The sequence below is a fragment of the Rana temporaria genome, chromosome 11, assembly GCF_905171775.1.
Source record: "Rana temporaria chromosome 11, aRanTem1.1, whole genome shotgun sequence".
In the NCBI taxonomy this organism is placed as follows: domain Eukaryota; kingdom Metazoa; phylum Chordata; class Amphibia; order Anura; family Ranidae; genus Rana; species Rana temporaria.
The window spans coordinates 56,429,530-56,445,110 of NC_053499.1; the positions used below are offsets into that span (position 1 = coordinate 56,429,530).

The window sequence follows — 15,581 nt, forward strand, 5'->3', positions numbered from 1 at the left end:
AACGACGATCAGTGACGTCACATCTACAGCCACACCCCCTACAGTAAGAATCACTTAACCACTTAGTGCACACTTAACCCCTTAGCGCCCCCTAGTGGCTAGCCCCTTCACTGCCATTGTCATTTTCACAGTATCAGTGCATTTTTATAGCACTTTACGCTGTGAAAAAGACAATGGTCCCAAAAATTTGTCAAAAGTGTCCAATGTATCCGCCATAATGTCGCAGTCACGAAAAAATCGCTGATCGCCGCCATTACTAATAAAAAAAAATTATTAATAAAAATGCCATAAAACTATCCCCTATTTTGTAAACGCTCTAACTTTTGCGCAAACCAATCAATAAACGCTTATTGCAATTTTTGTACCAAAAATAAGTAGAAGAATACGTATCGGCCTAAACTGAGGAAAAAAAATGTTTTTAGATATATTTTTTGGGGATATTTATTATAGCAAAAAGTAAAAAATATTGAATTTTTTTCAACATTGTTGCTCTATTTTTGTTTATAGCACAAAAAATAAAAACCGCAGAGGTGATCAAATACCACCAAAAGAAAGCTCTATTTGTGGGAAAAAAGGATGCCAATTTTGTTTGGGAGCCACGTCGCACGACCGCGCAATTGTGAGTTAAATCGACGCAGTGTGGAATCGCAAAAAGGGGCAAGGTCCTTAACCTGCATAATGGTCCGGTTCTTAAGTGGTTAAATCAAAAAGTAAAAAATATTGTGTTTTTTTTTAAATTGCCGCTCTTCTTTTGTTTATAGCGCAAAAAGTAAAAAACGCAGAGATGATCAAATATCACCAAACGAAAGCTCTATTTGTGGGGGGAAAAAAAACAGATTTCATTTGGGTACTGCGCAATTGTCATTCAAAGTGCAACAGCGCTGAAAACTAAAAATTGGTCTGGGCAGGAAGGGGGTGAAAATGCCCTGTATGGAACCCTCCTACACAAGTTGTACCTGTTTATCTGATTTTATCTTCACTACACCTGTTCAAAGTGCTGAATTATAAAGCTTGTCCGAGTGGAGGTCTGAGAGCAGATTGGATGGAAGTGACACCGCCGCCCCCGCCCACAATGTGCATGTACAGCATGTTTGCAGTACCTTTCCGAAATGCATGGCAAAACACACATTCTCTGTGCATGTTGTCACACATTTTAGACACGCCATTTTTTAACATTTTAGACACGCCAAGTGTAAATAGAGATTTATAGATTGTATTATTATAACAACATAAAACTGGAAATTCAGATTTTAACTTTTAAATGCCCATTGCTGACGGGATCTCTTTAAAATGTTTCCTTTATTTTTTTTGAACAATTACCAGTAATAAGCTTGCTAAATAGTGGCGGCAGCTTGCAGAGTGGATGCAGCATTATCAATGGCGGTAGCAGCTACAGTGATATGATGGTGTACTTGGTCCCAGTCCTCTTGCAGTCCAGTAGAGCTTGCCTTACTAAAGGCATCAGCAATACCTGGAAAGGTGACCACGCTGGAACTCCGAGATGCCCAAATGACATGACTGTAGAAAAAATAAGGTTTATGATGAACAAATGTATAGTATACCTGTTCATGTTTATCATTATACCTATACTAAGGCACTATTTGTAGTATAATATAACTTTTTTAGTAGTTAAATACCGTAATACATTTTTGTACAGGTTGAAACATCGGGCCAGATTCTCGTAGATCAGCGTTAAACTATGCGGCCGTAACGTATCTCGTTTACGTTACGCGGCCGCAAGTTTTACGGGCAAGTGCTTGATTCACAAAGCACTTGCCTGTAAAGTTGCGGCGGCGTAGCGTAAATTCTCCGGCGCAAGCCCGACTAATTCAAATGATCCAGGTAGGGGGCGTGGATCATTTAAATTAGGCGTGTTCCCGCGCCGATCGTGCTGCGCATGCGCCGTCCCTAAAATTTCCCGACGTGCATTGCGCTATATGACGTCGCAAGGACGTCATTGGTTTCGACGTTAACGTAAATGGCGTCCAGCGCCATTCACGGATGACTTACGCAAACAACGTACTTTTTTAAATTTCGACGCGGGAACGACGGCCATACTTAACATTGGTTGCCCCTCATATAGCAGGGGCAACTTTACGCGTCTCAAAAGCTACGGAAACGTCGTAAATTCACTGCATCGACCGCGCGTACGTTCGGGAATCTCGCTTAAATAGCTAATTTGCATAGACGACGGGGAAAACGACGTCGGCGGGAAAAAAAATGCATCTAAGATCTGACAGCGTAAGAGCCTTACGCCTGTCAGATCTAATGGATATCTATGCGTAACTGATTCTAAGAATCAGTCGTATAGATACGCAGGGCCAGATTAGGACTTACGACGGCGCAAATGGCGTTGCGCCGTCGTAAGCCCTTTGAGAATCTGGCCCATTAAGTCCAAAAGAGCAACAACTGAGGAGGATAGACTTAACTTCTAAAGAGGGACAGTCCTTCCAAATGATTGACAGTTGAGAGCTATATTACCCTATTGCTATGCTTTTCGTATTAGTTACTGTCCCCATTTACAGTGCCTTGAAAAAGTATTCATACCCCTTGAAATTTTCCATATTTTGACATGTTACAACCAAAAACGTGAACATATTTTATTGGGATTTTATGTAATAGACCAACACAAAGTGGCTCATAATTGTGAAGTTGAAGGAAAATGATAAATGATTTTCAAATTTTTTTGTACAAATAAAATATCTATATGTATTTGTATTCAGCCCCCCTGAGTCAATACTTTGTAGAACCACCTTTCACTGCAATTACAGTCTTTTTGGGGATCTCACTACCAGCTTTGCACATCTACAGAGTGAAATTTTGCCCGTTCTTTGCAAAATAGCTCAAGCTCTGTCAGATTGGATGGAGAGCGTCAATTTTCAAGTCTTGCCACAGATTCTCTATTGGATTTAGGTCTGGACTTTGACTGGGCCATTCTAACACATGAAAATGCTTTGATCTAAACCATTAGACTCTTTTGCAGACTCTAATGCTGCGTACACACGATCGTAATTTCCGACAACAAATGTTCGATATGAGCTTTTGGTCGGATATTTCAGCAAATGTTTGAGAGCCGGTTCTCTGTTTTTCCGACGGCAAAAGTTCTTGACGGAAATTACGATAGTCTGTATGCAATTCCGACGCACAAAAATCCTAGGCATGCTCGGAATCTTTGAACATAATTTTTCTTGGCTCGTCATAGTGTTGTACATGACCGTGTTTCCGACCACATTTGTGTGACCATGTGTATGCAAGACAAGTTTGAGCCAACATTCGTCGAAAAAAAAAAAAAACGGTTTTGTTGTCGGAATGGAGGGGGGATTTGGAGGATGGTAGGGGGGTAAGAATTTTTCTAGGAGGAAACATTTTCAAAGTTGTGCGAGGAGTGGGGATTTGGGGGGATTTGTGTTGGGAGGGAAGATGGGTGAGTGGGATTTGGGCTAGAAAAGGTAATAAGGTGGGAGGGGGATTAAGATCAGTGCTAAGATTTTTTTTGGGGTGTAGATGCTAGTAGGGATGATTGGGGGTATCTGTGCTAGGAGGAGGGGGGAAAGGAATTGTGCTTGGGGGGGGGGGTTTGAGGGGTAGAGGACTTGTGCTTGGAGGGGAATGTTTTTTTTGGGGGGGGGGGATTGTGCTGGGGGCATACGGGGCGAGAGAGGATTTGGGTTGGAGGGGCCAAAGATTTGTGCCAGGAGGGGGGATTTCAGCAGGGGGGTGAATCTGTACTGGGAGGAAGGGGGGGTTTATGCTTAGGGGGGCACGTAGGTTAGTGCTTTTTTTGGGAGGAGGGGATTTTTGCTGACACATAATCATACATCTTGGGGGGGGGGGGAACGCAATTTGGCATGTTCGCCCTGGGCTCTAGATGACCTTGTACCAGCACTGGGTAAAAGGGTTTGGGGTCCAGGGGACCTACGGCCGACCGGTACCGGGTCCCCAAATTCCAGGAGATCAGGTGCAAAAAAAATGTGCTGAAAAACTCGGCTTATACTCGAATATAAGTGGTAAGTCACTTTTGATCAAAGCTGCCAACAGATGATTAGTCCCCATGATGATTCCTCTTGGCTTTTCTGTAACCTCAAAGCCTCCATATCATGTCATGACATCTTCAAATGTAACATAAAGTCTGAGCTTAGACTGTGTGCCTTAAGACCAATGGTTGTACTTATTTTTACAGCCTGTACACCAAGACACTTAAAACTAAACAAAAAAAAAAGGCCTTTTGCTTTTTGATGGATCTCAAGTTTGTAAAGTACTATACCTGTAATAAAGTTTGTCCGGGAACGCATAATGATTGATGAAAGCTCGCTCCACCAACATTAACTGGTCGTTGATCATTCGGACTCTAAGTGGCCTGGAGAGAGAGAGAAACCCAATCATTACCCTGGATGTTCTTATCACAGGAGGTAAATATAGAACAAGTGGGGGGCTGATACTTAAAAATGATCTGGTGCTAAAGGGGGCAGAGTTGGTATTACCCTGGGCACATAAAAATGACAATGTCCAGGTTTACAGAAGCTACCTTTTTATAATCAAACTTCTATGATTGTCCACAATTTAACAGAGTTGTTCATGAAAAAATATTCTGGGGGAAAAAGTGGGGGCTGTCATTGACGACGTCTTCTTTAACAATGCTAGTTGCCCAGCCGCTATTGGCTGTATTATATATTGTGAATCACGGACCCAGAACAAGCATGCAGATTAGAAACTCAGACTAAAGTCAGAATTCCTGGTTTGTATATACAATATTTTGTGTGATATGTGTCACCGGCGCAAAAACAATAATATTAGATAATAAATATATGTTCAACATATAAGGTTTGCTGCGGCTACAATTTCTCCACTATTTGTGGTGCAAGGATGAAAATATATATCAATAGGTATAATATATAAAATTTATTATTCTCATTAAAGTGCAAAGTAAATAATCAATATATTCATCAATGCTCAGTCAATTTATATATAAAAGTTACTTTTCTAACCAATATAGTGCTCAATGTGTTCAATATGTGACCAATATGGGGCCAGATCCACGAAGCGCGGCGCTTCTATCCGTCCGGCGTAGTGTATCTCTGATACACTACGCCGCCGTAACTTACAGCTTTTTTTTTGTATCCTCAAAGAATTCCCGCCGTAAGTTACGGCGGCGTTGTGTAACTTAGGCGGCGTAAGGGCGCGCAATTCATAAGTATGTGATATGGGCGTGTTTTATGTTAATACGTCTTGACCCGATGTAAATGACGTTTTTTTTTAACTGCGCATGCGCCGTCCGTGGGGGTATCCCAGTGCTCAAAATTAACCCGCAACAAGCCGTGACGTTACAACGTGAACGTAATTCTACGCAAAGCCCTATTCGCGAACGACTTACGCAAACAACGTAAAAAATTCAAAATTCTACGCGGGAACGACGGCCATACTTAACATTGAGTACACCTCATATAGCAGGGGTAACTATACGCCGAAAAAAGTCTTACGGAAACAACGTAAAAAAATGCGCCAGCTGGACGTACGTTTGTGGATCGCCGTTTCTAGCTAATTTGCATACTCAACGCGGAATTCGACGGAAACGCCACCTAGCGGCCAGCGTAAATATGCACCTACGATCCGTCGGCATACTAAGACGTACGCCTGTCTGATCGAGCCCAGATTCAGTCGTATCTTGTTTTGTGGATACAAAACAAAGATACGATGGGGCATTTAGAAAATTATGCGCGGATCCATAGATACGCCGGCGTAATTCGTTTGTGGATCTGGCTCATAGTGTTCAATGTGTTCAATATTTGCGCAGTGGCAGTATCGTAGCCAATGAGGTTTATCCGAGGCGCGATTATAAAAAATATATATATATATATATATATATATTCAATAGTATCAAATATAAATTTGTGTTTGATCCAGACGCTCGTGATTCACCACCACCTTCCAAAATTTACGAGCGTCTGGATTGCTCAAACACAAATTTATTTTTGACATGTGGGATTAATCTATGAAGAACCGTCACTGGGACTTTTTGGTACTGAATCACTTTATATAAAGTTAGATCAATTTTTTTGAATGTGAAAGATGATGTTACGTCTAAATATATATCTAATATGTCATGCTTTAAAATTGCACACACTGGCGACAAACTATGGTACTTCAAAATCTCACATGTGTGGTCTGAACACTGTTTACATTTGTGGGCGCGATTTATGTATGCGTTCGCTTCCACGCCAGAGCACAGAGGGATAGGATACTTAAAAAAAAAATATCTTATTTTTTTTTTTTACACTGTCCCTTTAAATTTTTTATTTTTGATCACTTTTATTGCTGTCACAAGGATTGTAAACATCCCTTGTGACAGTAATAGGCAGTGACAGCAGGTACTCTTTATGGAGGGATCTAGGGTCTATATCAAATACCTCCTTCGCACTTAAAAGCATTCAAAACGCCAAGTTTGGCTGTTTTGAATGCTGTCATTTAAAAAAATCTGGCGCCTTTAAGTCTTCAGTAAACCGAGAGTGATGTCATGATATCGTTTCCGGGTTACTAGATGCGAGACCGATCAAAGCCGATTCTGGCTTTGTTTGGCTCCCAGGCCATCCGCTGGCTGGTCGCTCGGCACATCCAGGGACGAGAGAGCCCAGGCGAGCTGCAGAAGGCCGCGTCTACAGCCCATTGAAGCCAAATGCCGCATATTTGCATTACGGCAGTAATACACGCGTTACAGCCACGTGTGAGCGCACTGCAGTGCCAATCATATCCCATATATCCCAAAGTACTAGGCAATGCAGATACGTTGCAGCATACCACTATTATGGTGGCCATTCATGGACAGATGTTTTCCTGAGAATAATAAATAACGAAGAAGACATCTGTCCAGCTTTTAAGGCAGTAGTCACAGTTTACCGTCCCTTTTGGCTAATGTCACCTTAACGCTAAAATATTTTGACATATTTAACCACTTAAGGACCAGTGACGACTATACACAATGGCTGTGGGCAAATGGATGTACCTGTACGTCTCCTTTAAGATGCGGCATTGTGGACATGCGCACAAGCTTCGTGAGTCTGACCGAAATGCTGATGTAAACAAGCATTTTTTCCCATTCTTCCTAGTGACAGGACACTGATCACAGCTCCCTGTAATCCGGAGTGGTGATCAGTGTCGTGTCACACATAGCCCACCCCCTTTACAGTTAGAAGCACTCCCTAGGACACACTTAACCCCTTCATCGCCCCCTACTGGTTAACCCCTTAACTGCCATTGTAATTTTTACAGTAATCAGAGCATTTTATAGCACTGATCGCTGTATCAATGACAATGGTCCCAAAATTGCATCAAAAGTGTCCGCCTTAATGTCGCAGTCACGATAAAAATCGCTGATCTCCACCATTACTAGTAAAAAAAATATTAATAAAAATGCCATAAAACTATCCCCTATTTTGTATACGCTATAACTTTTGCGCAAACCAATCAATAAACGCTTATTGCGATTTTCTTTACCAAAAATATGTAGAAGAATACGTATCGGCCTAAACTGAGAAAAATATATATATTTTTATGTATTTTTGGGGGATATTTATTATAGCAAAAAGAAAAAAATATTGCTTTTTTTCAAAATTGTGGCTCAATTTTTGTTTATAGCGCAACAAATAAAAACCGCAGAGGTGATCAAATACAACCAAAAGAAAGCTCTATTTGTAGGGAAAAAAGGACGTCAATTTTGTTTGGGAGCCACGTCGCACGACCGCGCAATTGTCAGTTAAAGCGACACAGTACCGAATCGCAAATAAGTGCTCTGGTCTTTGGTCAGCCAAATGGTCCGGGGCTTAAGTGGTTAAAGGGAATCATAATTATGTAATAAAAATAAAGAATATATATTTTAACAGTAACTTACTCCCGTTCTTGATTTTTCAGTTCACTAATGATTTTGTTGAGCTCCTCAGAATACGTCTTGTACCTGTCTACAGCTTTCTTCACTGGATCTGAAATACAAAAGTGTCAATTAAAATCATATTAGAAGCTTCCAGCCCTCACCCAATATGTTTGTATGTCTAATAGGATCAAGTAGAGTTCCACACATCATGTAGCAATTGTCAGCTGATCAAGGAACCTGCGTGTTGTGATTTTCAGTTCACCCCCTTATGTGCTGGTTCATTTTTGGTGATAGGTCTTAAATGCATAGGGGCAGATCCTCAAAGAAATTACGCCGGCGTATCTCTTGATACGCCGCGTAATTTCAAATTTTGCGCATCGTATCTTTGTTTTGCATCCAAAAAACAAGATACGACGGCATCTGTGTTAGATCCGACAGGCGTACGCCTTAGTACGCCGTCGGATCTTAAATGCAATTTTTCGGCGCCCGTTAGGTGGCGTTTCCGCGTCGAGTATGCAAATTAGCCATTTCTGACGATCCACGAACGTACGAGCGGCCGTCGCATTTTTTTACGTCGTTTCCGTTCGGCTTTTTCCGGCGTATAGTTAAAGCTGCTATATGGTGGCGTACTCAATGTTAAGTATGGCTGTCGTTCCCTCGTCTAATTTTGAAAATTTTACGTCGTTTGTGTAAGTCGTCCTTGCGACGTCATTTGGAGCAATGCACCCTGGGAGTTTTTACGGACGGCGCATGAACAGTTCATTTGGAGCGGGGACGCGCTTCATTTAAATGAAACACGCCCCCTACCCGCCCAATTTGAATTCCGCGCCGTTAGGCCACGAGAGATACATACGCGAATTCGTTGAGGATTCAAACCAAAGCCAAGTAAGTTACAGCGGCGTAGCGTATCTCACATCTGCGCCGGGCGCAGTGCATGTATGTGGATCTGCCCCCATAGATCTTTAGTTTGCACTGTCTTCCTTCGGGTGGTTGTCAAAAGATGGCACCACATGCTAGCCATCAAGAGGCAGATCACTCTGGAGTCATGGGGGTTGATTTACCAAAGGAAAATACGGTAGGCTCTCCACTTTGGAAGGGAAGTAGCATTTGGCAAGGGAATTTGCCCCAGTTCTTAATGAATGTTGTGAAATATCACTTTGCAAAGGATAGCCAATCCAGTATAAGGAAAACCAAAAAAAATGCATTTTTGCCTGCACATGATTGGATAATGGAAGTTATCATAGCTTAATCTCATTCTGGGGAAAATTCCTCTAAAATTCCTCTAAAAGTGCAGCCTATTTGCTTTCAGTAAATCAACCCTATTGACACTGATGGATCCACGCTGACTATTCTTATAGCTACAGATACAACACAGAAAAAAAGAATGGAACTTTATTTTTATTTTTTATTCATTTTTTAAAGGTATGTATTGGTAAAGAAACTCTGTCACCAGGCCATTTGTTTACACAAAAATCTTCCCATAAGATGTGCATTTCAAATATTTGATGTGTGCTATTTACCTATAAAAGCTTCTTTTGCACAAACATAAAAAAGACCTGAGACTGCTACTGTGATGTCAGCATCTCCAGCAGGCTCAGAGCTGTCACTCAAGTGACATTCTAGTATCCCCCTTCACTCCTCCCCTGGCAGCTGCCATAAAGGCTTATGTAGGAGACAAGGAGAGGGGAGGAGGAGCTGGGCCAGCACAGACAGTAATTAGACACTCCTAGAAGAGGAAAGGGCTATGAAATGCGAAGGAAGGAGGGGGGCTGTGTTACGGAACTGACTGGTCAATTCTTCTAGCAAGTTCAAAGGCACATTGCAAGTGAATGAAAAATTACTTCCACAAATAAATAAAACTCTTCAAGTAAGGATTGAAAATACTTGATTTTTCTGTGTTTACCTGCAACTTTCTAAGTTGGTGACAATGGCCCGGATTCACATACATCGGCGCATATTTATGCCGCCGTAGCGTATCTAAAATACGCTAGGCCGACGCAGCGCAGAGAGGCAAGCACAGAATTCACAAAGCACTTGCCTCCCAAACTGTGCTGGGTTTCCTCGGCGTAAGCCAGCGTAGGTGGAAGTGGGCGTGAGCCATGCTAATGAGGCGTGACCCTATGCAAATGCTGGGCCGAGTGCCAGACAAGTACTTAAAACGAATGGCGCATGCGACGTCCTGTGGACGTATCCCAGTGCGCATGCGCACAATCACGTCGAAAAAACTGGCTAACATACGTCGAATAACTGCCTACGGTGTGAACGTAACCTACGCCCAGCCCGATACACGTACTACATAAACGACGTAAAATACGACGGCTTGTGTTCCCTGGTCCATACCTTTGCATGGGTTGCGCCTCATAGATGGGGAATAACTTTACGCCGGCCGTACGACTTACGCAAACCGCGTATATTATGCGCCGGGCGCAAGTACGTTCGTGAATCGGCGTATCTCCCTCATTTGCATATGTGCATAGAAAATCGATAGGAGCGGCAAATGCGCCCAGCGTAAATATGCGCCCACGATACGACGGCGTAAGAACTTCCTGTTCTTCTGTCTGTAACTCCACACAGTAATGCAAGGCTTTCTCACTGGTGTGGAGAAAGCCTCTTGTGGGGGGAGGGGGCGATCAGGAGTGTCAGGACACCCACTAACACACAGCTCCTTTCTCTATCTGCAAAGTAGAGAGCGTCCTGACCCTCCTGATTGCCCCCTCAAGAGGCTTTCTCCACACCAGGGAGAAAGCCTTGCATTACTGTGTGGAGTTACAGACAGAAGAACAGGAAGTGAGGATTTATCAGAAGAAATAAAAACATTTAAAAGCAAAATGGAAGGATGAGGTAAGTGAAGGAGGACTGCACTAAGGTAAAGGAAGCTATTTAGGGAAAACATTTTTTACCTTTACAACCCCTTTAATGCTGGCAGTCACTTCATTTGAAGCACATTGATTTCAAATCCTCAGCAGCATGTATAGTTTTGCTATTGAAGTACACCTGTGTTGGGAAATAAATGACTACACTCAGAGGCGGCTCTAGGCTTTGTAAGGCCTTAGGTAAAACTTAGACATGAGGCCCCACTCACGCCCATAATGGGAAAAAGTATAAAATTTTTAGTGCAGAGTCCTTGCATGAGGAGATTGGTGCCGCACATCCGCAGGCAATGCCATCAATCTTCTCGATGCTGGGCTCTCCCCTTCCTCCGTCAGGCAATTTAGGCGACCGCAAAGCCCCTATGAGAGCGAGGCCTTAGGCGACCGCCTAATTTGCCTAATTAAAGACCCGCCTCTGACTACACTATCTTAACTTCTTGATAGCAATCACCATAATATGCCAGATCAAATGTTTCTTGTAACAATAATCCAAATATCTCATTACCTAAAGAGATGTTCCTTGCTGTAAGCTCAGCAGAGAAGGTGGAGGCAGCAGTGTTATAATAGGTTTCCAGGGTCTCCGAATAATCTCTCGGTCCAAGCGGGAGGATGAGACTGTCTGCAAGTCGTATTAGAACATTCCCAGCAGTACGTGCCACAGCTTGGTGGCTGAAGAATCCTACAAATACATATCATAGCAGAGATAAATATCCACTTGAAGACCAAGCCTTTTCTGGCACTTTTTGTTTACAAGTTTAAATCAGTATTTTTTGCTAGAAAATTACTTATAACCCCCAAATATTATATATTCGTTTTTTTTAGCAGAGACCCTAGGGAATAAAATGGTGATCGTTGCAATTTATGTAACACAGTATTTGCACAGATTTTTTTGGGGGGGGAAATACACTTGAATGAATAAAAAAAAAAACTCAATTTATACTCAAATTTTGTTGGAAAATATAAAAGATGATGTTACGCTGAGTAAATAGATACCTAACATGTTGCAGTCGACAAGTGAATATAGTACAATATACATGCACAATTCACCGAACATTACAGCTCACTTTTTTTAAAGAGTCAACTAGTAAATAATTCCCAAAACATCACAGGAGATATATTTGTCAATCAATTTCACCTCATTAACAATCAGAAAATCGAACACACGTGTTTAAAATGGAAAATTTTGCATGAAATTCTACTAGTGTATAGCCAACCTAAGACGGGCTGGAGCAGCATAACATAACTACTTGTAAGGGAATAAGCGTTATTACTATATTTGTTCATGGCTCAAAAGGATGACAACATTTTCTTGTGCCAAAGAAGGTTAACTAACTTTCAGATAATTTGGGGGCAAAAGGCAACATGATGTTGAAGTTCCTGTCATATTTTACAAGCTGAATAAAAAAAAAGATGTTGCGCTAAATAAAATAAAAATTAATATAAAAATAAAATAGTGCTGTGGAAATTAAAGATGAATTCCTCGATTAATCGTTCATTTTTTTGATCGATCAAAATTCTTTTGATCGGTACTAGTGGTGCAACGTATCGTAAATGATCTGTGATCCGAACGGGTCACCATATGCGGATCGGCACACCACGTGATCCGCGGAGCTCCGCTGCTGCCTCCGCCATAGGAAAGGCCGCGGCTTCTGCCTAGCTCCCGGAGCGGCAGCCATCTTGGTCCACCCGGCGGCCGCCTAGGTGAGCCTAGAGTGGCGCACTGACATCATCACCTGTCCTCAACTGCTTGTGTTCAGCCGACTTCTCTGGTAAGACTAAGCAAGCACTAATCTTCCTATACAGTGGGGAGATGTATGTTGATTACAGTGGGGAAATGTTTGTGGATTACAGTGGGGAGATGTCTGTGGATATTACAGTGGGGGAGATTGTGGATATTACAGTGGAGGAGATTGTGGATATTACAGTGGGGGAGATGTCTCTGGATATTACAGTGGGGGTGATGTCTGTGGATATTAAAGTGGGGGTGATGTCTCTGGATATTACAGTGAGGAGATGTCTCTGGATTCTACAGTGGGGAGATGTCTGTGGATTACAGTGGGGAGATGTCTGTGGATTACAGTGGGGAGATGTCTGTGGATTACAGTGGGGAGATGTCTGTGGATTACAGTGGGGAGATGTCTGTGGATATTACAGTAAGGGAGATGTCTGTGGATATTACAGTAAGGGAGATGTCTGTGGATATTACAGTGGGGGGGATGTCTGGATATTACAGTGGGGAGATGTCTGTGGATATTACAGTGGGGGCGATGTCTGTGGATATTACAGTGGGGGAGATGTGGATATTACAGTGGGGACTATATATGGTGGTGATCTGAAAAATGTATGTGCGTTATAATTAATCGAAATTAGTCTATTAATAAAAAAATCGATTAATCGAACATGAAAATTTTAATCAGTAACAGCCCTAAAATAAAATAAATAAAACATTAAGTGAGTCCAAAGAGTCACAAACGTGACATAAAATAAGTGAATTTTGACTGTTGTGTCACCAACTTCCTCCACCTTGTGAGACCACCAACAGTAATCAAGTTGTGCCCTTACCAGAGAGGGGAGACATCAGCTCAGGACAGTAAGGGCTTGTTTACATTCACAGTTTAGAGGCAGTAAAACCTCATAGTTTAGCCCTGTTTTTACCCCACTTCCTAACCACACCCCCTTTAACTGCAGGAGCCAGGGGTGTACACATGTTGCCGTCGCAGCAGCAATTATACACCCTGTCACGCTTGGCATGGGGCTGCTCTCCAAAGGCTGTGCAACCTTGTGCAGTACGGCGACCAGGTGGTTAAAGCAGGCGATAAGAAGGCATTGTATTGTCTCCTCATCATCTGTTTTAACCCCTTGGATCCCACACTTGCATGCTGCAACTGCATGCATTGCACATGGTTGCAGGGTGTTTGCAGAGTGGCCCTATCCTCTTGAATGGGTCGTGATCACCCACCAAAAGCAACATGGTGTATAATTCCTGCTGCAGCAAGTGTGCATCCAAAGCTGTGGCTTCTGCAACTAAAGGGGGTAGGGACCAAAGTATGTAATGTAGGCAGTGTGGCAGAGACACAGGGGGACCCCATGATCTTCGATTGCCCGGGGGCCCCATTAATTGTCAGTCTGCCCCTGCTTCTAACTGACCATCAAAAGTTGTAGAAAAAGTAATTTTCCTGAGACTGGCAAACTATTTCAAGGGTTCCTCTGTGGAGGAAAAGGTTGAGAAAGGTTGCTTGAAAGTGTAATTAAAGGCAAAACTTTCTTTTTCATTTTGGATAAAGTAATGGAGGGTTAGAACCCCTGTCAGTTTTTTTATTTTTTTGCGTCTGTGTCCAATTGGGGAGATTTACCTTCCCTTCCTGTCCCATAGCCAAAACAGGAAGTGAGAGTAAATCCCTCCAAAGTAAGGCAATCCCTTGAGGTCCCCCAAGTCACCAGAACTAATGACCCCATTGGAAAATGTCCCCTCTATTACTTTTCGGGGGACAACCCAAAATTTGTGATTTTCTTTTCCTTTGACTTTGAATGATAAGGGTAAACAGGACAAATACAGAGGATGAATCTCCCGAATGGGGGCACAGACCGTAGTAAAAACCTAATAGGTGTTCTTATACCTATACTCTATCCAAAACTAAAAAAAAAAAAAAACGATTTATCTTTTAGTTATACCCCAAGTAAATACAAAATATTTTTTTAAATGTCAAATGTCAATTGTTGAATGAAAATAGTATCAAAAATCACACACATATATACAAATACCCTTTGTGATGGTCCGCCTGGCACCCCACCTGGGTGCCCTTGCCATGATACAGCTTTCTCTACTCTGGAACAAGGAACCAGGTAGTATAGCTGAGAATTGCACCCAATAACTAGACAACACTAGCTTAGGTGCAAACTGGAACTAACTTTGTTGTAAGTTCATTCAGAATGTATATCACACAAAATCAGACAAGAGCTTGACCACGTTATCCTAAAGAATGCAAACTTTAAAAAGTAATATCATCAGTACAGCTAACAGTAACCTAATTAAAAGGTGATCTAATTAACAGTAAGCTAATCAACAGCTAGGCACCTGATTATTCAGGGAGTCCAACCCCCCCCCCCCCCCCCAGACAGTCCAGCACCAGTATATAGGCAGACCAAGGGCTGTCCAAATCTCATTAACCAGCTTTCTTTTCACATTAATCTTCTCACTGAGTTTCAAGTTGGCAGACACCATTGTGGCTTCCTTGACTGTTAAATGTGGTAATAACCTGTCATCTTGCATTATATAACAGGACATCTTCCTAAATGCTTGCAGCTCCCTCAAATGCCAGAGCCCATAGTCACTAGGCAAGAGGCTACCCTGCAGTCCCCTCCAAAAGCCCCTGTCCCGGGTTGGGTCTGTCACACCCTTCTTCCACCAATAAAAAAAGACAACGTTGTAGAAGAACAGTATTTGTGGTATTTGTATATGCGTGTGATTTTTTATACTATTTTCATTTAGTATTTGACATTTATAAAGATATTTACTAATTACGTCATTCAATAGTTATTTAAAAAAAACACGTTTTGAATAACGCATCTTACAGCATTTCTTAAAGCAATAGATACCACTTTGTGAATGAAGCCCAATGTTGGGCATATGCAAACTGGCAAATATTCTTTGGTAGCTCATGATGTTCGAAAAGAAAAATAGAGTATAGATGCTACCTTCAGCGCAGGGGTGGCCCGTCCAGTAGGGTCGCACGAGCGCCACCCCCCCCTGTTCATTGCTGCATCCCCTTTCCATGAATCCAGCCCCTTTCAGGACATCGGTGCATTCATTCCAACAGGAAGGGGCTGTTGTTTTTTTTTAAGCACAGATT

The 15,581-nt window shown here is 42.2% G+C and overlaps 1 protein-coding gene and 1 pseudogene across 1 annotated transcript in view; one reads left to right on the plus strand and one right to left on the minus strand.

Moving 5' to 3' along the window:
* Window positions 1–1,282: 1,282 nt before the first annotated feature.
* The window catches only part of NAALADL1 (N-acetylated alpha-linked acidic dipeptidase like 1), a 103,789-nt gene continuing 89,490 nt past the window's right edge, over window positions 1,283–15,581 (minus strand). Inside the window, exons 16-19 of the mRNA XM_040328572.1 lie at window positions 11,237–11,410; window positions 7,883–7,970; window positions 4,265–4,357; window positions 1,283–1,518 (exon numbers count right to left, since the gene is read on the minus strand). Of these exons, the coding sequence (XP_040184506.1) occupies window positions 1,335–1,518; window positions 4,265–4,357; window positions 7,883–7,970; window positions 11,237–11,410 (539 nt within the window). The 3' untranslated portion in view covers window positions 1,283–1,334. The remainder of the gene's footprint in view (window positions 1,519–4,264; window positions 4,358–7,882; window positions 7,971–11,236; window positions 11,411–15,581) is intronic.
* Window positions 5,780–5,948, plus strand: LOC120918047 (annotated as a pseudogene).